This window comes from Lutra lutra, chromosome 9 (genome assembly GCF_902655055.1).
Source record: "Lutra lutra chromosome 9, mLutLut1.2, whole genome shotgun sequence".
Classification (NCBI taxonomy): Eukaryota; Metazoa; Chordata; class Mammalia; order Carnivora; family Mustelidae; genus Lutra; species Lutra lutra.
The window spans coordinates 109,657,864-109,681,930 of NC_062286.1; the positions used below are offsets into that span (position 1 = coordinate 109,657,864).

The 24,067-nt window shown below is 41.6% G+C and overlaps 1 protein-coding gene across 1 annotated transcript in view; it reads right to left on the bottom strand.

Annotated features, from left to right (window-relative positions):
- The window catches only part of PLCB1 (phospholipase C beta 1), a 680,586-nt gene that overhangs the window by 136,339 nt on the left and 520,180 nt on the right, over positions 1–24,067 (bottom strand). Inside the window, 6 exon segments of the mRNA XM_047744852.1 lie at positions 1,172–1,256; positions 4,098–4,194; positions 6,036–6,103; positions 10,893–11,070; positions 12,552–12,636; positions 19,166–19,248. Of these exon segments, the coding sequence (XP_047600808.1) occupies positions 1,172–1,256; positions 4,098–4,194; positions 6,036–6,103; positions 10,893–11,070; positions 12,552–12,636; positions 19,166–19,248 (596 nt within the window).

Sequence of the window (24,067 nt, forward strand, 5' to 3'; positions counted from 1 at the left end):
TGAGAGCCTTCTGTTCTCGACTACCGCATAGCTGTTAAACAATGCTATGTCTTTAAAACACGACTGATTCTTCCTATTATCAAATTTGGTGGAGGTTAGCTAAGGTATTGAGCTTGGGCAGGCGAATAAGGCCTAAAAGGGTCTGAACCTTATTTCCGGAAGTTGCTGGCTGTAGAACCTAGAGCAAGTTATCTTGATCTATATGTCCGTTTCCCTCCTTTACTTAGTAGATTGAACAATCCCTACATTCTAGGCCTGTTGTGAGGATTCAATGAGTTAACACAGCTATTAGAGGTTGTATCTAAGCGTCAATACTTAAGAGTCTGACTATTTATGGAATTTACATGTTTCCTCTCCTGTTGTTGATGACTTCGAAGGGTGACTTATATTTATTCTGGGACGTGCTTCATGAAATTGGGCTGTTTGAGGCAGTTACTAATTACTTTCATGAAAAAAATGTACAGACTTGTTTCATTTTTGATTTATGGATAAAAACGGAAAGTTTTTGTTGTCAGGACTATCGACAAAGCCATTATTAGTAATATATATTTATATTCTATTTTTAAGTTTGTTTTTTTTTTTTTAAATAATCTCTACACCCAACATGGGGCTTGAACACATGAGCCCAAGATCAAGGGTCACATGCTTCTTTGACTGAGCTAGCTAGGCGTCCCATATTTATAGTATTTATAGTCTTATCACCATCCTCCCAACTATTTTCTGATTAGACACTTATTACATGTAAGGATGTGATGTGTGAAGCAAGTTTACATATATATGTAAACATTTTACATATATTCTATCTTACATATGTATGAAGTATATACACATGCTTTACTCATGTTGTCCCTCACCCAAAAGGCAAGCCATAAAGCTGGTATCATGGGTTCTGTTTTACAGATTAGGAAATTCAGAAGGATTAAGCAAGTTGTCACATGACAAAAGGCTTGATGCTGTGAAAATCACCTGGAAACCTGAGCTTCCTTTACCTCAGACCAGTGGGAGGCCACCCCCCTCAGCCTCACACAGGAAACCTGAAACATTTCTCACACCCACATGACAGAAGGAAGCCACTTCATGCATCTTTCGCCTTATTCGAAACAAAAATCAAACAAATGGCACGTGGCTTCAGTTGGGTCCTTGCAGCGGTCACTCGTCAAATCAAGGATACTCTACAAATTCCACGGGAGACTTCGTCAGTTGCTCAAGGCCTTTGGTTTCCACGAAGGAAGACATTTCGAAACTTCTATTTCTTTCTGAGTTAATGACAAGAAAAACAGGATGAAGTAAAATACAATGGTATAATGATAACACGTAAGAAGTAGGCGCGTGTTCAGGGCAATGAATCCTCATCGTTACTTTGTAAATGTATTTCTTTCTGTGAACCATTTACCTGCACCCAAAGGTGAGTCTTTTAAGATGCTGTCTCTTCTAATACTTACTACCTGAGTCAGCTATGCCTCTGGCCTTGCATTAGGGTGGGGAAATGAATTTTAGATGTGGTAAATGAAAGCTGTTTTGTCAAAAGAAAAGGAGCCCTGGGGGAATCTTTTGTTCTAAATCCATTCAGATTAGCATCTCTGACTCTATTTGATGCTCACATTGTCATTGGCTCAGTTTGTATGTGCCCCTTCCTCTCACATAACTAATGTGACAGTAAGATCAGGGTATTTCAAAGCAGAAGAATCCTTGGAAATTTTCCAGTCTGATGGCCTTGTTTTCAGATTAGATAAGAGAGGCTGGAGAGATGAATGTGTTAGAGGTCTCAGTAGAATACAGGAGCAACGTTTTGAAAGTGGAATCCAAACTTTCCGTTAGAATGGAAGAAACAAGACAAAGTCATCTTAGCCTGTAAAACTAAGAAGAGTCCAACAGCTTCTCTGTTCTTTTCCCAGCCCAAAACCAAAGTGTCCCACATAGTACTGTGGCAAGTGTCATTCAGGGAGCTTAGAAAACTCTGAGGGTCTTTTAAAAATTTATTATTATTATATTTTTTAAAGATTTTATTTATTTATTTGAGGTAGAAAGCATGTGGGCAAGTGGGGAGAGGGGTAGAAGGAGAGAATCTCAAGCAGACTCTGCTGAGCATGGAGCCTGATGCGGGGCTCCATCCCAGGACCCTGAGATCATGACCTGAGCTGAAACCAAGTCTGACCGTTCAACTGACTGAGCCAGCCAGGCACCCTGACAGCTCCCAGCTTTATTTATTTAAAAAGAAATTTTTTTTTTAAGATTTATTTCTTTCTTTCTGAGAGAGAGTGAGCAGGAGAGAGAGAGCATAAGAAGGGGAGGAACAGAGGGAAAGGGAGAAGCAGACACCCTGCTGGGCAGGGAGCCTGACACAGGGCTCCATCCTGGGACTCCCAGATCATGACCTCAGCCAAAGGCAGATGCTTAGGCCCTTAAACTACTGAGCCATCCAGGTGCCCCTAGCTCTCAGTTTTTTTTTTTTTTTTTTTTTAAAGGTTACCTTTGAGGTATTTTTCCCTCTTTGATGCCCAATTTAAAGCCTCATTTTTCTTCCTAAGTCATTCCTAGATGCTTTTATCCATCGTCTTATCTTCCCCCAGTTTAATCAGCTCTCAGGGAAACCCTTACTTCTCTTATTTGGGGCCATCAGAAACCTATTTTCATATGACTAGTTATTTAAGCAAGACTGCTAATTAAGATTCTGTCCATTTAGTATGTGTTTTTGTAACGTATGTGCAGTGTTCTTTTTACAAAAGTGATAAAAATGACAGAAAACTCAAGGAGAAAAGTGCTTGTTGGTCAACCTTCGGCTTGTGCTGCTGTTACCAGATTTCTGAAGGATGTCAATGCATCAGTCCCTTCTCAACTTGGCTACTTGACTAGGAGCTTTCGACTCATGAATCAGGAAAACTCGTAACAGCCAATGGATGTTAGAGAAATATAAAAATAACTACTTTTTTAGGATGTTTCAAACCAAACAACTTGTCGTAAGATGCATCAGTACTTAAAAAAAAAAAAAAATCACCTGGCGATTCACAGACATGTAACACTGGGGCTAATAATACATTATATGCTAATAAAAAAAATAAAAAATTTAAAAAAAAACAAAGAAAAGTTTGAAATATTTATATATAAACTGTACTGGAAGTTAATTCCTCATTGTAGATATCTAGATACTAAATACCACTAAGTTAAGGCTCTTCGGGAGAAATTGTACACTTACACATAGGTATGTTAGGTAGAAGCTTAGATTTTAATGTAAATATAAAACTATGCTTTATCAGGGGCGCCTGGGTGGCTCAGTGGGTTAAGCCTCTGCCTTCGGCTCAGGTCATGATCTCAGGGTCCTGGGATCGAGTCCCGCATCGGGCTCTCTGCTCTGCGGGGAGCCTGCTTCCTCCTCTCTCTCTGCCTGCCTCTCTGCCTACTTGTGATCTCTGTCTGTCAAATAAATAAATAAAATCTTTAAAAAAAAAAAAAAACTATGCTTTATCAGAGGCCGCTATATTTAAGCAAAAATTCAGCCTTTACGAGCACACTCATAAAAGCAGCTAAAATGTCCCAAGGATTCTCTTCACCTGATAGCATCTTACATTTCATCAAAAAAAGGACCATTTCATAAAAGGGCTCTTTTCTTTAGGTAGAGGAAAGATGCTATTTCTTCCTTTGTATCCAGTATGAATGTGTATTGGATGAAAGAAGAACACAAAATGATGTGACGTTAATGTTCTCAAACAGGCTGGACAAACGGAATGTGCGTGAACTGATGGACTGTGTTCCATTCTAGTCCTTAGGGCTCACCACCTCTCTGGCTACTCCCCTGCTGGGGAATGGGTAAATAGTTTATTCCAATCCTGCCCCTTATTTAATGGAAGGAGCCCATTATGTTGTTGAGACTCTCAATTAGCTGTACTCTAGTATCTTCCAGATAACCATGATGGTCTACAGCCCTACTAAGAAACATCATGGAATATCTTCCCACGTGGTTTTGATGGTCAGCCCAGGCAGGTATTCAAGACTTTCCAGAAGAGTTCTATAAAGGGTAACATTCTTTGTTCTAACTACCTTGTATTGAGAAGATACTCACTCTATACTCCATTAGGGGTTCTTTTCCAGGGAAAACTTACTTTTTGAAATTTCAAATGACTCAAACTTGACTGGCTGAATGTAGTTCACCAGGTTAGACATCTCTTCGGTGGCCATGGCCTCACTCCCGGCAGTCCCCTGGAAGCAGAATTAAAAATAACATTCCCAGAGTCAGCATTACATTACCAAGGGTTATGTTTCCCAGGGCAGTGGTGAAGGGACCCACAAGACAGAACATCACTCCGCCTCTTCTGAAAATGGTTATTGCCAAAGAAAGTTCATCACAGGAGAAAATTTGCTCATAGGGGCAGGTCCCAGTGTGCTCTGGGACCTGCAGCATCAGCATTCCTGAGAATTTGTTAGAGATGCAACTTCTCAGCCTCCTGCGGCCACTGGCCTCTGGAAACAGAATCTGCAATTTACTAAGGTGATTCAGACACAAATTACAATCTGAGAAGCACTGAGCCCTATTTCACCTGTCACAGCATAAATTCCTTAGCTGATGTCTAAGGTTAATACATCAAGAAATCAGGAAGTCACTGTACGAGTTGAAAATTAGTACGAAGTGACTGCCAGTGAACTCTTCCCACCCCCCCCCCCAACAAAAAGGATTTTTTAAAAAAATTGCCCTGTGGAAATAGGTTGGGGTGGGTGAACAGCTATTGCTTTTCTTTACAAATGTTCGTTCAGGTTAGTAGCTCATATTCTGGAACCAGATTGCCTAATTTCAAACCCCAAGCCTACCACTTAGAAGCTGTGCAATCTTGGGCAAATTACTTAATTGCTCTGTGCCTCAGTTTTCTCACCCGTTAAATTAGAATAAAACCAGTTCCAATAGCTTCCAGAGTTGTGGGGATTATTAAATGAGTTAGTTGATGTGAAAGAGCTCAGAACAGAACCTGGCCCATAGTAAAACCTCACGTTATTTTAGCTCTTATTAGCTATTTTGGATCACTCTGATAAAGTTTTAAATGAAAGAGAAAAGCCATATTGCAGTACTGGCATGGACAGACCTCTGTAGACAGAGCTAATATTTTCTCCCATCTTCAGAAAACAGCATGCATGCAGACACAATTTCTTTTTAAAACTCCTGTAGCAATATTTAGGTTAAATGTTAATTGGGAAATATTCATTTGCAAATGAACCATCCAATTAGTAAAACCATTTTAAATGATCAAGAATCAGTGATAAAACTTATGTGTGACTAAAATAATTATCGGGCAGACCTACTCTACCAGGCATATTAATAATTTTCCTCCTGGACATTATCTTGAAATTTAGCGGAGGAACATATTTAATCAAAACTTTAGACTACATGAAAAGGAGTAAGTACCAGAGGAAGAACATCCTGTAAGAATAGTTTATTATTCATTATTTATTCTTGAGACAGATACTTTCCAATATATCTGAAAGCAGATTCAGGGTAAACTTTTTGACCAAGACTCTTGCTATAACAAATTTTAAAATTCTGATTGGCCAATCCCAGATTCACTTCTAGATTCTGGGCAATGACTATCTCTGAGCTGACGAGGTTCTTTGGAATGTTCAAGCTTACATCAATAAGGATCTCTAGCAGTTCCAAAATTACAATAATGGAATGCATGTCACGTTTCTGGACATTTCTCCCAAATCCCGTGTCTTCTCGGGATTTGGGGTCATTTGACAATCCATTTAATTGAAGCGGGTGGTTGGATGTCATGAGTTTTGAATTCACCCTCTAGATGCCCCATTCAATGGAAAACAGTCTCAGTAGCATTGTTCATTACAAAGAGTTTTGCTCAATGCCATGCTTACTCCTTTAGTGACCCCGGGATGCATTTTCATTTTCCAACTGGGTAGCCAAAAAAAGTTTTACAGTGAACTATGACTCCTTTGACCACTAGATGGCAGAAGGTGACCAGGAACTGTATCCAGATGGAGCCACCTGGATGCGCGTTAGAAGAGCCTCTGTGACCAGAAGTCAGTCCCTGGATACCTACCTCATCCATTGAAGATTTTTTACAGTCATCATCATCGTCGTCGTCGTCACTCTCAGTGTCAGCTTCCCCTGTCAAATTTTAATAACAGATCATGAGGTAACAGTTTTGAAGATTTGAAGCATATACTAACAGTTACCAAAATTTTGCCAAAAATGTCCTTGGATATTGACCTCTTATGGTTTTAAAGTTATTCCTTCAGATAGTTAAATTTTATTAGTTATATAGAAAATTAGACTGATATTTTGAATATGGATTTTTTTTTCCAAGTTTCATTTGCAAATGCCATTTGAAATGCCAGCATTCTGTTGAAAATGCTTAACATTTTTATCAGTTAAAAAAAATATATGGCATCACCTACAGTTAGCTTTCTATGGTACACACATCCTAGATAGATGTGTACATTGTCTTTCAGGGTCTTAATAATCCGTAAAGGGATAATCCATCCTGTTCCCACTTTTCCCTCTTTTTCTGGACACTGACTCTTCCTTGTGATACTTAGCCAGTGCTCAGTGACTTTGTGGCCACTTTTCTGAGGCCATACGGGACCTCACAGTGAAGGTCAAGGACATGAGCTAGGACAAAAAGAGTGGGGCTGTGGCAGCATGCCTAACTACACAAACCCTGTATTGTCTCGATCTATGATTTGCCCACAGGCTTATTCGAGTATCCTGTAGGCAATGCACCTATCTTAGAAAATGGCGATGTCTGTTTTAAAAAGCAGGATAAAATGCACGAACCCTTAACATAATGATGCATGGAAATCTACTTCAATCACAACATACTTCAGCCGATACACAGTCATTTCCATGGATTCTTTTTCCTCTCCGAAGATTTGGTGGATGATTCTGCTTTTGAATATTCATACTAGCATGAGGTATTAAATTCTTCCACGCTCTGGGACTCAGTCAGACCCAATAATATCAGTTATGTAAAAAGAGTTTCAAGTAAAATACTACAGAAGGCATTATTTGATTTGATTACTACCTTCTGGCATTCACATGGGGCAGTAACAGAAGGATTCCAGTAGGTGGCAATATTGGCTCAACAATGAGGCAACTTGCACTTGAAAGGACCTCCCCATCAAACCTTCCAGAAGTTCACCGCCTGGTTTAATCTATATAAATGACACAGGGTCCACAACATGTCTTCAAAGATGCTTATAAATGTTTTCATTTGGCTGACAAAGTTCAATCAATTACTGAATGACAGCAGTGAGCAAAGTATTCATGAACTAGCTTCAGAAGGAAAAGATTTCTGGGACCAACCAATCATTATTTATGGCTTGTTTATTAAAAGAAAGCACTTGCAGCCACTTTATGATGCCGATATTGTGTTAAGTTAATAAGATGAATCCATTATATTTTGGATAGAAAACACATGTATATAGAGACATGTTCTTTTAGGAAGTTGGCCCTCAATTTTTTTTTTTTAAGATTTTATTTATTTATTTGACAGACAGAGATCACAAGTAGGCAGAGAAGTAGGCAGAGGAGGAAGCAGGTTCCCTGCTGAGCAGAGAGCCCGATGCGGGACTCGATCCCAGGGCCCTGGGATCATGACCTGAGCCCAAGGCAGAGGCTTAACCCACTGAGCCACCCAGGTGCCCCCCTCAAGTTTTTTTTTAATAATCAAATGTGTTGCTGCAAGATCTTTTAACCAGTTTTTACTTTTTAGTTAGAGAAGGTATTCTTTCTATAGAGTAATTTAAAACTGTTTGGCAAAACCATTTACACAATGCTTCACGGGACTAACAATACACTGGGCATTTCAAATATTCTATCCAGTCATTCTTTGGTTATGGGGGAAAGAAGGAAAGTTGTCTTCCCTTACAATATGAGGAGAGCCCTGGTCTTTGGAGGGACCCTGGAGCCACCTTAAGACTCTAAAACCTTGCACCATAAAAACATCTACTCTATCCTAGTTCTTTAAGACAACTGTACTGGCAAAGGGCTGATCTTGGGAGAGGCACCTGACCGACAAGGGCCATGATAAACAAACTAGTTCTGAAATAAGAACCATTGCATGTTTTTCAAGTTACTTGAGTTCCCATTACTATCTACAAACCAAATGGTAAATTAACAGCACTCATTATTCAAGAGCCTATCTACATATTCCAATGTCCAAAATTTTCCGTTGAAAGAAAGATTGCACAACAGACCATGGGGCTAGCTTAGGAAATCTACTGAGCCACGAACAGATTGCTGATCGTTCTCTGTATTAAGCAATAATGTCCACTGCCTGTAAAAATCTTATTTGTGTTTTACATCCAGTTAATAAGAGGGACGGAACTGGCAGTGGGAACACACACAGGAAAACAAGTTTCTCCATGCAAAGGAAGATCTGCTTTCTTCCCTAGATTCAAGAGGTTCAAGAACTGTGCTAGGAAATATGTAGCCTCTTAACAACAATGGCCCCAAATCTTCAAAAAGAACATTCATCTTGGGAACAAAATTGTTTTTGAGAAGAGAATCAGAAATGGGTAATAACGTTTGATATACACATTCAAGGGGCACCTGGGTGGCTCAGTGGGTTAAGCTTCTGCCTTCAGCTCAGGCATGATCTTGGGGTCCTGGGATGGAGCCCTGCATCCGGCTCTCTGCTCAGCAGGGAGCCTGCTTCCCCCTCTTTCTACCTGCCTCTCTGCCTACTTGTGATCTCTCTATCAAATAAATAAATAAAAATCTTAAAAAAAAAAAAGAAATATACATTCAAAAACTATCCTCCCATAAAACCTTTCAAAGAATTGTATAATATCTGTTGATACAGATTTTTATCTAACCTGTAAAAGATATTGGCCATTGAGATGGAAAAATTTAAAAAAAAAAAAGATAAATCAGAATCAGTGTCTTGGTCAACCTACCCCCCCCCCCCCGCCGCCGTTGCCCTAGAGTTTATTTTTTTATTTTTTAAAGATTTTATCTATTTATTTGACAGAGATCACAGGTAGGCAGAGAGGCAGGCAGGAGAGAGGAGGAAGCAGGCTCCCCGCCCAGCAGAGAACCTGATGTGGAACTCGATCCCAGGACCCTGGGATCATGACCTGAGCCGAAGGCAGAGGCCTAACCCACTGAACCACCCAGGTGCCCCTAGAGTTTATATTTTAATTTAAAAAATTATTCCCGGGGGGCGCTTGGGTGGCTCAGTGGGTTAAGCCGCTGCCTTCGGCTCAGGTCATGATCCCGGGTCCTGGGTTCGAGCCCCACGTCGGGCTTTCTGCTCAGCAGGGAGCCTGCTTCCTCCTCTCTCTCTGCCTACCTCTCTGCCTACTTGTGATTTCTCTCTGTCAAATAAATAAATAAAATCTTTAAAAAAAAAAAAAAAAAAAAAAAAAAAAAAAAAAAATTATTCCCGGGACGCCTGGGTGGCTCAGTTGGTTAAGCAGCTGCCTTCGGCTCAGGTCATTATCCCAGCGTCCTGGGATCGAGTCCCACATCAGGCTCCTTGCTCATCAGGGAGCCTGCTTCTCCCTCTGCCTCTGCCTGCCATTCTGTCTGCCTGTGCTTGCTCTCTCTCACGCTCTCTCTCTGACAAATAAATAAATAAAATCTTAAAAAAAAATTATTCCCAAATTTTTAAATTGATGTATGATAGTTATACAGAGAAGTATACATACTTGTACATGCATAGAGTGTGAATTTGCAAGGACTACACAAACCTTAGTAACTGTTACCAAGAGCAAGAAACAAAATAAAACCAGTGTCTCTACCACTTCTTCAAGGGTCACCATTTCCTGACTTCTAACTGCTATAGGATCCTTCTGCCTGTTTTTGTACTTTATATGAATGGAAATATGGTGGATACTTTTTTGTATCTGATTTCTTTCACTCCACATTATGCTTCTGACATGCAGCCCTATTCTTGTGTGCAAAGGTAGATTGTTAATGCCGCACATTATTTCACAGTGTGAATACCCTACAAATTCTTTATCTGTCGATGACATTTGGTTAGTTTCCAGTTTGGGGCTGTTGTCAGTAGCGCTGTGTTAAGCAATTCCTTGCATCTCTCTTGATGACTGTCTATACACATTTCTGTCCGGTATATGCCTAGGAAAGGACTCCCTGGGGCAGAGGGTATGCATAGGTTCTGGTTGTGTAAATACTGCCAGTTTAGCAAAGTGATCATTCCAATGATAGTTAAGCTTTTCATTGAAAAACTTCCTAGATTCAAGCTTCAAGCTTCCTCCCCTTCCTCACCTTCTAATTGGGAGAGCTTCCTAATGCCCTTTTCAGACTGCCGAGATTCTGATTAAAGCTAAAAGAGAAATCAGACTCAATGACAAGTAGTTCAAAGGAAATGGGATGACCACTTGGAATTCTTTCTTCATTAGCCACACAAAAAAAAATCTATTTCAACTTCAATCTAAAAGGAAAATCAATGATATTAAGCATTGTCTAGGAGCTTTGACATATAATTCTAGTACCTTTATCTTTTTACATTTCAAAAGAGATCTAGAAAATATGGATAAGTGGAATTACCCAGAACTCTTCAGCATAGCATCAATGAGAATACATCTGGTGAACATCTTTGTGCCCAGAGCCGAGTGAATGTTAAAGAATCATGGGCCCTTGAGAAGCTTAAAATCATGTGGTCACTTGGAAGATTATTTGGCCAGTGTGCTCGACGGAATCATGGCTCCCCCAAATGACCATGTCCTGGGACTCTGTCCTGTGTCCCATGACTATATGGTGAGAGGGACTTTGCAGATAGCTCGAAGCTACCCAGTTGGTAGCAGAAATAGAAATCCAACAGTTTTAAAGAGTGTCCAAATAGGAATGTTCAAAGTCCTTCGAAGTTAAGTTAGGGCAGCCATTCTGAAACCCATGCATAATAAGGAACAAGAACCCGCCAATCCCTCACCGGCTCCGGGAGACGAGGGCTCGAACATGCTGGAGGAGTCACTGTAGGTGTTGGACGCTTGTTCCGAGAGCTTCTTTTTGCCACTTCCTTCCGACGACTTGTGTGATTTCTTCTTATTTTTCACCAAAATTTTGTACATTAAATCCATAGGGCTTGGAAGAGGAACTCCAGATTCCAGCTAATGGAAAGGAAAAGCAACTTCTGTAAAAATATTGCCCTTTTAGGGTCACCCTGGCTGGCTCAGTTGGCAGAATGTGCAACTCTTGATCTCAGGGTGGTGAGTCTGAGGGCTGTGTTGGGTGTAGAGAGGACTTAAAAATAAAATCTTAAAAAAAGAAATATTGCCCCTTTCTTGCAGCCTCCTTCCCCAAAGCCCCGGGATGGTGTTGGACAACAAGAGCTTCTAGATTATTCATTACTGCCTTCAGTCCAGTCCAGTAAACTGTGTTGTGTCTAGCTGCTTTGTGGTTAATTTTTCACATGAAAGGTGTATTTTAATGACCGAACTCTTATTTTTTTCCACAACGAAATTCCCATGAATAAGAGCATCGAAACGTATTGGGAGATTTGCTAATCCAAAGGTTCATGAGTTGGCTGTGGACCATAAATCCAGTCATTTTGATTTAGGATAGGTAGGAAGGCCCTGTCTTGGATTCTCAAAGGAGGGAAGCCAGTTAGTGCGGCGTCTGCCAGGAAGGACTGGTAAAGACAGGAGCTTCCAAGCAAGCTTGTAGAATCAACCCTTCAGATGCATTTAAAAAGAGCAACCCCCCCCCCCCCCACTCCTGCCATGGAACTCGGGAGCTAAGCAGCACGTGTCCTTGTCATCAGCGGAAGTGGACTGGTGGCTTCACATTTCCTTGCAGCCTCGAGATTCAAGCTACCCTTATTTGCAAGGCTTGTTTCTTGTGTTTCAAGCTTGCATGGCTAATGGGAAAATCAATTTCCCATGAAAGGGTTGTTAGATATTGTATCAGAGAGCATGTGTGCAAGTTGCCAGATGGTTATTTTTAGAAAGTTCAGTGAACTCTCCTACACTGGTCCTTTATGCTTTGCTTGCAAGGAGTCTGAGAATTGGTATGAAACCATGTGATAATGTGTGGAGACTAGGAAAAAGGGTTCAGGAGGGGAGAGACGACTGTGAGATATTCCTACTGTGTTCCTTCCCAAAGCAGGGATGCTGTCAGGCCAAGAGGAGGCCTGAGTTCCAGAACAGGCATATGCAAAGATGTGAGGAGGGGACGCAAGGCCAGGTGGGGGTGTCATGGTGCCACCTGCCACATCCCGCTTTGCTGAAACATCTCTCTCAAAGGATGTGATGAGGTTCTTGGTTTGTGATCAGAGCCCCGTGTGCCCGGAATATTTCCACGACTGATTGTGACTGTTGGAATTCTGTGGTCCTGCCAGTCACGTCTGTCAGAGGGAGAAGGGGAAGACGGGGAGTACAGGAAGAGGACACGGCCATGTCTCCAACCCTCCGCAGGCACACTGCCAGTTTCCTCCTGGTCAGACTTCATTATCAACTGAATCAATCTCACTGAGCAACACAAACATGGAAAGGGTGTAAGGAAGTCATCCCCCCCACCCCACCTCTGCCCCACCAGCACCCAAAACTCCAGTCATGAATATGGATATTTTTTCAGGGGTAAACTTGCTTACTGGGTATTTTTCCAGTGGTTCCATGAGAAGAGCATCTCCAAAGATCAGTCGGCAATACTCCGCCATCTTGGCTTGCTGCTTTGGGCTAAGGGGAATGAAAGAGAAAGAAAGCAAACGAGGAGGATTATTTCAAGAGTTTGGTCAGGATTACTACATACTATTAATTATAGAAAGAGGTGATTCCCCCATCTTACCCTTCAGGATTCGTATTTCTCATTCTAAACCACTGGTTTATTATTCTGACTTCTGCGAATTTGATTACCACATAGCAGGTAGACACTAAGGCTATTCCCAAAGCTGGCCTCCACAGACACAGATGGGGAGCACAGCAGGTCATTTGCCAGTCACTGGGTTCTGGAATGTCTCAGGATTATGGACTCAATCCCTGTTGTTCAATTTCCTGACTCTAAGTCAGTTTTAAGACTGTGGGGGCAGAACTTATCCAGGACTCACGGTGAACAATCAGTTGAGATTTGTCTAACCTGCAGAGAGCTAGGCTGTGGAGGAGTGTTTTTAAGGAAGTGAGAGAGGAGAGGAGAGGGAGGAAGGGAGTGGGAGAGAGACAGAGAGACACACACACACAGACACACAGACAAAGAATCTCAAAACACAGAAGGGTGGTCAGGCAGAAGTGTGTCTACTTGGGAGGGGATCCTGGAGGAAAGATAAAAGCAGCAGGCGCGTTGGGGAAAGGTGTCCACACCTCTTACATGCACAATAGGGCAGGAGAGCTGGTGACAGCCTGCCTAGGGTCAGAAGGAATCTGGTCTGACAGACAAAGCCTGGAACTGCCGGTTTTTCTGAGATGAGCTCCAGGCTCTCAACTTCTTTGGATCTATAAAATGAAGATAATAACTGTTCTTGGAAAAGGACAGAAGGTGCCGAGATAAAGTGGAATAATGGATGCAAATGCCTTTGACCCGTTCAAAAAGTGGGGCAGATGTAAGATGATCCAGGGTTAGGACCGGCTCGCCTGGACGACGTGTGCGCTTGCTAACACAGAAACCCAGTTGATGCGAGGGAACATTGGCATCTTCCAATATTCCTGCTTCCTTTGACCTTTTAAAAAGCAATAACATTTTTTTTTTCTTATTCATGTGGAATGTTAAATATCACTTTAAATGTATCCAATTCCATTGGGTTTTATGAACTGTGAGTGTGATCTACAGGCTGTCAAACTTGATTTCCAATAGTTGTCTCTGCCTGCTATAATGTGAATACATTTTTAGCAGAACTGGGATTGTAGTAAGAATAAGTGAGTGATAAAAAAGCCTTCTTTACTACAATTCAAATCAATTATAAAATGTGATTCTTATTTTCTTTCTCTCTTCTGTAACTATTAAGCCTGGATCATGGATTGGTCCCCCCGCCGCCGCCCCTGGGAAGGGGGTGCTCTGGGGATTCAAATCGTATTGCAATGATCCACAGGGAAACCCATTTTTTATGTCCTTTTTTAAAGGCATATATTTTTGGGGATCCGATGACTTCTCTGGGGTTCAGGTGGAAACCCGAAGTCACTGCTTTGTTGGAACTTCAGGGAGAGGCAAAGAAGAGATTTGAGCACTTTCGAAACCCTGCAGAATGACCTCCCACCTTCTCGTTGTCCTTCCTTGACCCACAGGAGATTTTACTGCATGGCTGATGCAGCCCTCAGATTCCTCCTCACCAGGATCAGGGAGAGGAGAGAACCTGCCACCCAGAGAACTGATCCTGAAAAGCCTGGGGGTGGTTGTTTAAGGACAACGCAGTAGAAGTTGGAGAGCAAATAGAGAGGTAACTGATCTGTCAGAACTACCCTGGGCATCCTCTGTTCAGACACTGTTGCTCAAAACACAGCCATCTCGGGGGCTCAGATAAGGCGAACAGCTCTGCAGCTGTGGCTGAGACAAGTCCACCTGTGTCTGGCCAACACGGTCCAGGCTGCATTGGAGAAATTGTCCAAACCCTTCATTTTACTTTCACAGAAAGATACCACTCAGTGTCACAGAGCTTTGCTACTCCAAGTGGGGTCCACGGACCAGTAGCCTCAATAGCACCCAGGGCTGGCCAGAAATGCAGATTCAAGGCTTCCAATGCAGATTCTGAGTCAAACTCTCCAGAGAAGCAGGGTGCAGGGGTCTTCACAAACCCTCTAGATGATTCTGATGCACGCTCAAGTTTGAGAACCGTTGTGATAGATTAAAATAAGTCAGCAGGTGCTGAAGGAGATGACATTTTCCTTGAGTGTTGGAACTTGGGAGCCCCAAGTTCCTTTGATCAGACACCTGGAGTAGAGAGTTTCACCCCAATTCCCTGCTTTCAGGATTTTGAGCGGAGCCATGTTCACACCAGTGGAGGGATTCTGAAGTGATGCTCCAGGTGTCCCTAAGTAGGTGACTGGTAGAGGCCCCTATCCTTCATCAGGTTGTCCCCAAACCAGGGCCAAAGAAAGATTTTGCTGGAGCAAAAATCTTGCCTGATTCTACTAAAGAATCACCTGGGCTGTTAGGGCTGTGGGCAGTAGGGCTGAGGGCGAGGCCTTGATTCACTGAATTGGGAGAGGAACCCTGGAACCTGCATTTGGAACAATGCAGGCAGGCTGCCGAGCTGGCAGGCTGCTCTGACGACGGTATAGCTAGTGGGCCACAGGGTTTAACGCAAGCTGTGACACTTCATCAGAATTACCTGGGGTCTTAAGAAAATGATAATTCCTAGGCAGCATCAGCCTGGGGCCTGAGATTCTGCATTTCTTCCTTTCTTTTCTCTTTCTCTCTCTCTCTTTTTTTTTTTAGTAAACTCTACTCAAAATATGGGGCTCGAACTCACGACCCTGGGGTCAAGTGTCGCAGGCTCTATCAACCGAGCCAGCCAGCTGACTCGACTCAGTGTTTCTACCAAGCTTGTCAATGAGGCAGGTGCTGCTGGGCCACAGATCGATTGAAGAAAAGGGACTTGATTGTACGTTTTCAAATTTGCCTCAAAATCAACTGCGGCGAAGAGAACACAGGGGAGTTTTCAAGAAAAGTAAAATGGGCTACTTGGTAATCAGGCTGTTCTACACACACACACAGGGACACACACACACACACACCCCAGGCAGGGAACCGAATCAGAGCAGAGAGCACAGTGAACAAAGTCGGAGGAAAACAAAGCAACTCTGTAGGTCAGACCTGCAGAAATGAAAGACATTCACACTGCAGTTAGCAAGAAAAAAACAAAACAAAAACATCCTGAGGCGCTCAGGGCACCCACATCAGCTACAGCAGAGAAGAAATGACAGGAAATACTCACAAATACGTTTTGAGCTTCAGGCCACAGTGGGCACATCTGGACATAGTCACATACCCTTCAAGTAGAGGCTCCAGGCCCAGAGGCCAATTTTCCAACCAAGGACTGTGCCTCACAAAACGTGATGGTGTAAATCCTCCCCATTGCACTAAACCAACCTCCTTCTTCATAACGGAGGGAGCTATAACCCCTGGAAATTAAGGACTTTGTCCCAAATCTCACATTACCTGTGGCTGAACCAGAGCTAGGGGTTACTTTCTTGACTTTGTGTAGAATGCTTTTAATGAAAATGCTAGCTCACAAATTAGGTGAAGCATCAGAGTTAGCTAGGGCTTTTTTTCTTTTTTTTTAAAGATTTCAAAGGCTCATTTCTATACATTCAAAATGGGGTATGGGAGTGAGGCTCAGGGATCTACATTTTATAGGATTCTGGCGGAGCATGGGGCAGGGGGGGCGTGGGGAGAAAATGAGCTACCAGAAGCTAATGGCAGATCTCCCTTTGTTGTTCGTATAGAGATGGGTAATTTCAAGTACTTGGAGGGGAAACCAGAAAAATCCAGTGGATTTCTTCCTTTCTTCCAACGTGAGTTTGTTTTGGAGGTGCAGCTCAAAGGAGCCTAAGCCACACTTCTGAATCTGACATTTTGTAGACAGAGGACATGGGGGGATAAAATGGTCCACTAGAGATGGCAGATAGGTGGCAGATTATTTCGGGGTGGGGGTGTTCTCCTGGACACTGTGTTGCGAAGGATTCTGAGGTATATTTCTGGGTTTAGTGGGAAAGAGGGCTGCGAGTGAAGAATGATGTCTGCACCGGGTTCTGCAACGAGGTGAGCTGGCCCACGAGTCAAACACAGGGTTTTACCAGCAAAAAGCAAAAAGCTTATGAATTTTCTTCAGGTGTGTGATAATCCCCCCAGGAGAGGATTGAAGCTGAGTGATTTTGACATGCGAGGCTCAAGGATCATGGAAACATGAAACAAACAGCTTTCCTCCACAACAGACCTCACTATCTTACAATTTTACTGTCATCGACTTAATCTCCATGGTTTGGGGTAAATATCTGGGCATCCTGGAAAAGTTGTTTTCCAGTTTTCTCTTATGACTTTTGAATTATTAAGAAACCTTTAAGAGCGAAATATCTCATTTTTAAACCAGGAAGGACAGTATCATGGTACTGTCTTTTTTGCTCTTGTGTACAAGGCAAGGTTTGGTTTTCACGCCCTGTTTTGGCCCTCTGTGTGTTTGGTGTTGAAAACCACAAAAAAATGTTCTGTGGTTAAGGATCACAAGCCACATAAAAGCGAACATTTACAGTTGCTTTGCGGAGGCTCTGGTTGTCTTAATTTGATTATTCTGAAGGCTCTGCTTAGGTGTGGGGAAAGTGTTGGTGAAACCTGTGATTTCTGAAGCCGGACCAGCCAGATTTTGAATCCTAGCTCTGTCACCTTTTAGCTGCCTGGCTTTGGGTAAATTACTCAGTCTCTTTGGGGCACAGTTTCATCATCTGCGAGACAGGGATTATCATAATAATATTTATTCTTAGGAGCCCCCGGGTTTCTGGTTACATGACCTTACACCTTTAAGGCTGCTTACACCTGTAAGGCTGCTTACACCTGTAAGGTTACATGGCCTTACACTGGTAAGGCTGCTTGGCACATGATATAAACTCAATACATATTAGCTGTTACTATGTTTGTGGTGGTGGTTGTTGATACCTCTCTGATTCCCTTATAGGAAAGCTCAACGAGCAGGTGGGAAACAACAGTGGAACTATAGCTTTCCGTTTTGTCTAATTTATATAGAGACATTTCTTGAAGACCATAAATGTGCTAGATTTAGAGATATTTCTCGAACAAGGACATAATACATCAACAAGTCTGGGAACTACAATGCCTGAAAGAAAGGTGTTAAAGGACTGTTAGAGCCCAATCACAGATGGATAGGCAGAGATGGGAAAACACTCATGTGCAAGCCAGGGTGGTCACAGCAAATGAGGTAATTAAATACAGGAACTCAAGAGACACTCCCTTTAGTTCGAAGAGAGATAGCAATGAAACAGAATCAATTCTTCTCTCTGGAACTGCCCCTCAGAAGTGTTAGAAAAACTATCTGCCAAATGATTAAATCATTCCTTGGCTGACTGTTTCCCAGTGCAACAGAATCACGAGCTCGTAAATGTAATATGGATTTCCTGAGGGCAAACTGGAAATACAGATAATTATAAAATTGGTTCCTTGCAAACAAAGCCCTTCTCCATGATCACAATAACCGATGATCACATTTAAACACTTGGAAATTCCTCAGGCTGAAATTTGCTCATGACCAAAGTGTTTCTTTCAAGATTTTAGTGAAATCTTAAGGAATAAGTAAATTGAAGCATGTATTGCAAATTAGTTGGACAAAGGGAATCAATCAGTGGTCTGGGAAAGACTTCCAGTAAGAAGAAGGGTTAAAAAACAAACAAACAAACAAAAAAAACGAACCCTTGAGCCACATTAGCACAGGTGCTGTTGGCTTTTAGTTGAGAAATCTGGCTTGGATCATTGAAATGAGAGAGGGGGCATCACAAATATTCTTTTGAGTAACGGTGGTCACTACTACGCTGTCTTCAGCCATTCATTCCATGGACTAGAATTCTAGTTTCTTGAATTTTGAGTCCATGTAGAGAAGACTCTCATTTTGAAGCACTTTAAACTGAGTAACTATAGGGTAAACTAATACCCGTATTTTAGATGTAAATGCGTCTTACTCTGGCATTTTGTGATAAAATGAATATAAAAGAGTTAAGTCAAAGTATCTTTTCTTTGTGTGGCTCAGCGATAAGGGCAGGCTATTTTTGAAATAGGATCATATTTACAAAGACTAACAAACAAGAGCAACCAACGGGAAGAGGGGGTGGTCTGGGTTTTGTGTAAACCCAGACAGTAGGACAGAATTTAGAGCTTTCCCTCCACCAGCTTCAGTGTGCTCGGAATTGGCCATTTTTGTGCGGCAAAACGGACTACAAATTTGCATGCAATAGAGGGGCTACTGAAGGAGGATTATAAAAGTGGCCCACTGGGAGAGAGATATGGTATTATTCCACAACGTTGCAAAAAGAGGAGTCCTTCATTTTAAAATCCTGTGGCCTGAAACTAGGTTCCCCAAGTCCAGTGGATTATTGTAATGTTAATGAGGTTTAAGGGAGTGAATCTCAACATATGGTGATGAAAACATGACACTTAAGACTTAACATCAATGAGGAACACCATTAATAATGTCAAGTAATCTTAAATTGGTGCACAATTATTAAACATACCCATTTCAGGGAAAAAGACTCCCCAGTGATCATGCGGAATACTTACGAATCTACGTGGTTCTCAAATGAAAGCAGAATTGGAAAAGGTGACGTCTTAAATGCACACTCAGCGATTGCTTCTATCACTTCCTAAAAACGAGAACACGCATATATTCAATATACCAGAATTCTAACGTGTATATATGTTTCCCTTTGGGGTTACACCCATTAACGTGGTTGCTTGTTTCATTCATAGAATTGTGGGGAAAGACCTGAAGTGGCCTGAAGGGGTTGTGCAAGCTGCTGGTCTGTACATTTTCTGATTCTTTTCTTTTCTTTCCTTCTCTTTTCTTTCTTCTTTTTTTAAGATTTATTTATTTTAGAGAGAGAGAGCATGGGCCGGGGGGGAGGGGTGGAGGGAAAGGAGGAGAGAGAAAGAGAAGCAGACTCCTGCTGAGCGCAGAGCCTGATGAAGGGCTGATCCCAGGACCCTGAAATCGTGACCTGAGGGGAAATCAAGAGTCAGTCACTGAGCCACCCAGATGCCCCTAAGTTTTCTGATTCTTGACTTAACAAAGTAGAAAGAAAGAAGACTGGTTTGGTGGAGAGGGAAAGACAATCATTCTTCTATTTGCTACATATATATAAAAGAAGAAATCCAATCACATTAGAAAAAATTTGGATGAGAGAAGGCATACATTTTCACTCATACATTCAGCCTTTGAACCAAACCACTGTTGGTATGTGGTTATATTTACTTCTAGTTTGTTTTTCTTTTATTTCTACAACTTGGTTTTCATTATAGTAAATACTCATATTTTTTGGAACATTGTAATTGAGATGTAACCTTACTGAGATACAATGCGACCATTTAAATTGCACCACTGGACCGTGCTTAGCATATTCACAGCTGTGCAACCATCATCCCGATCTAAATTAGGACATTTTCATCACCCCCAGAAGAAACCATGTACCCGTTAGCAGTCACTTCCCATTTTCCCCTTCCCCACATCACTCCCATGCACCCTGCCCAAGGCAACCACTAATCTGCTTTCTGTCTTCCTAGATTTGCCTATCCCAAACATTTCCTATAAACGGAAGCATAGGACAGGTGGCCTTTTATGTTCCAGCACCTTTTTTATTTAACATGCCTTTGAGTTTCAGCCATGTTGTAACCTGTATTAGTACTTCATTCCTCAATCTGTATCTTTAAAGAATGTGTACGTCATAGGCTTTAATAGCTGTATAAAATTCTAAGGAGCAGTTGTATTATAATTGATTTAACCCTAACCCAACTGTTGGACAGACATATTTAAAGAGCTATCATTCAGACAGTTCTACAAAGAACATCTCCATTTTTTTTGCCCAGTATTTTGAATTACTTTCCGGGAATGAATTCTCAGAAGGGAAATTATTGAATTAGAGAAAGTGAATACTTTTATAGTCTCCTGCATTTCTCTAAATTATTTTTCATCTTTGACCACCTAAAGTAATATATGTCCAACCATCTTTGGGCACCAGGTTTTCAATATGTTTTCCTTATTGAACTGGTATACGCATATGTTTGGTTTTTAGTTTCATTTATTCTTTTCAAGTAGGGATTTCTACTTTCATTCCTTGTGCCTGAGACTTTTCCACTATCTTCTCTATCTTCCTTAAACAATGCATTGCTTTCTTTTTATCTATGTGAGAAAGCTATTTCCCCCGGCCCCAGAGTATAAATAAGGCTTTCTAATTCTGTACTACATTTGCATATATCCTCTGAGAAGGATTTGCCTGCACAGAGCAAAAGATCCACTCTGTTTCTTAGAAGTGAATTCACAGATTGCCTTTCGTGCATTATCAGTTTAACTTTTATGATAGTTGATGTCATCAAAAATAAATGTACTCTAAATAGCAAGCAACACTAAGACTTGAAATTCTTGATTTATTTGAGGACAAGCTTCAGATTCAAAGAGGCGTGCGTTTGAATCCTAACTTCCTAGCTTTACAAACTGTGTGACCTTGGGAGAAATCACTCAATGCTTCTGAGCATTGGCTTGCTGATGTGTAAAGTGAGGGTGATAAGCCTCCTTCCACAAGCCTGTTGTGAGGACCCAGGGAGAAAAAGTAAAGGATCCATCCATCTCATGATGAAATAGATTCTTAAATCAACTCAGGTTTCTTCCCGTGCTGGTGCCTCCCTCCCCACTCACCTGAAACCTTCCCTCTTAGACTCTTACTAATATAAACAAGAGCTACCATTAAATGAGCATTCCAGACACCTATTTTAACTCATGCTGTAAACATTCTCTAAGGAAAACATTATCCTCCAGCCCAAATTATAAAATGGAGGCTCAGAGATATCAACCAATTTGCCCAAGGTCACAAAGAGGAGAATCGAAGAAACTCCAGGGAAATTTACCTGACTCTAGAGTTCATGATCTTAGCCTCTGCAGTAACAGGCAGCTAATCACCTTAACGACCAAAGATCAAAGCCCTCAAAATAACTGCAAATAGATATCACACAGAAAGTGGTGTTAGGTGTGAATAAAAAGGAACTGGATTTTATTGATTTCATAAATTTGGCCCTATTGTATCAGCTAAATGCAAAACACATTAAAGCCATTCTTGACTTCTTCTCTCGTATCTTTGATCGTCAGCAATCTAGCCCCAAATTTATCCAGAATATAACATCTCAGCATGTCTACCTGTAACATCCTGACCCCAAAACCTGTACAGTAACTGCTTTTGTAGATGTCATCATTGTTTCCACATACTCACCACCCCGTCCTGTGCAATCTGCTGACAACTGACATGGCCATGTCCTTTGTTTGGGTCATTGAAATGTGTGAAAATGACATACTGAACCCAGAGTCTTTAAGAACCACCCTGTGATTCTTTTTTTTTTTTTTTTTTTTTGAAGATTTTATTTATTTATTTGACAGAGACCCAGCAACTTGATCCCAGGACCCTTGGATCATGACCTGAGTTGAAGGCAGCCACTTAACTGACTGAGCCACCCAGGCACCCCTGCTCCCCGTCCCCCATGATGTGATTCTGTCATTTCTCTTTCCCCTCTGCCATGAGCCCAGTGACATCCCAGATTGGGCTGTTCTTCCCATATGGAATATAGACAGTATCAATCAGAGCAACAGCTAACATCTAATCTGAATGAGAAATAATTATTTGTGACTCTAAACCACTGAGATTCTGGCAGGGGTGGGGGGCAGGGGGCGGTCCTGTTACTGTGGCAAAACCCAGCAGAGGCTTCTGCATTTCCCCCTAACATTACACACCACAGCCAGAGTGATTGCTCTTAAACATGAATCAGATGATTTCACTCCTTTAGAGTCAACCTTTCACTGGCCTTCCTTTTCGCTGAATGAAATCCAAATTCTTTATTAGCTCTGGCACCTGCTATCTCTCTAAATTCGTCACCTTTTCCTTTCCCATCGCTCACCCAAATATAGTCTATTGATCTTTTCTTGCTTTTCCTCAAATGCGCCAAACAGTATTTCATTTCTGTTCATCTCTTTCATTTCTTTGTTCATCTTTGTTACTTCTGTTAGGAATTCTCTTACCTGAAAGCAAGACTCACTTTCTTAATTTTGGGGTTGGTGGTCTCTGCTTAAATGTCATGTTACCCAAGACTTTTTCCCACCACCCTACTGCAAAAGCACATCTTACTCCCCTTTTCCTTCAATGCTTATTGATGTTGCCTTAAAGGGCATGTCTCCATGTGCCATATTGTGTGTTTATATTGGTCTATCTCTTCCCACTAGACTATAAGCTTCATGGAGACAGTTCTCCCCACGGCTCTGTCCCTAGGATTCATGAAGTGTTAAGGCATATCCTAGACATTCTGTAAAAAAAAAATTTTTTTTAAGGATTTTATTTACTTATTTGACAGACAGAGAGAGCATACAAGCAGGGGGAGTAGCAGAGGAAGAGAGAGAAGCAGACTCCCCACTAAGCTAAGAGCCAGATGCAGGGCTGGATCCCAGGGTGCTGGGATCATGACCTGAGCCAAAGACAGATGCTAACTGAGTGAGCCACCCAGGTGCCCAGATTCTCACTAAATATTTTCAAGTAAATGAATGAACTGAACATTCTTAACAGAAGAGAAACATCATTTATCCAGTTGTATCCCAATTCAGTTTTCTATTGATCACTTCAGAGGTCAGCTCACATTCCAAAAATGGCCAGAGTAAGTATTTTAGGCTTTAGGCTGTATGGTTTTTTAGGGCAATTATTCGACTTTGCTTTTGTGCATGCAAAGAAACAGGTGATGGGCTAAATGTGGTGTGTGGAAGGTAGTCAGTCAAACCCTGGGCTAGTCTGATCAGTGGCTTAAGCAAAGCTGAAAACCCAACTGTAACCACAGGCAAATGTTATTTTGTATCAAAGAAGTTTGAATATTGATTCCATACTCAATAGCCCAGTTAACTTTAATAATTTCATGGCCAGAATTTCCAATCAAGTTTGAGTGTTGCATTAAAGAAAAATTGTTTTTTAATTAAAACAAAAATTTTAAAAAGATTTTATTCATTCATTTGAGAGATAGAGAGCACAAGTAGGGGGAGCAGTAGGCAGAGGGAGAGGAAGAAGCAGGCTCCTGACTAAGTAAGGAGCTCAATGCAGGGCTTGATCCCAGGACCCCAGGATAATGACCCAAGAGGAAGGCAGACACCCAACTGACTGATCCACCAGGCTCCCCTAAAGAAAAAAAAAAAAAAAAACCTCTCAAACAGAATAGCATATAAAAGTGTAATTAGTCATTGATAACTTTTCTGATGATTGTTGTCTGTGGCTATTTGAGAATTCCTACAACTGCCTTTATTAGTGAAGGTTGACTATAGACCTGCCCCATGAGCATTTGGGTCAATGACAGTCAGGCCTGAAAGTAAGTGAGAAACGTACCCCCTCTCCCTTAGAAAGTGGGTGTTCTGCTTCTAGTCAAAGGGCTTTCTCTCTTAAGCTCTGGCAA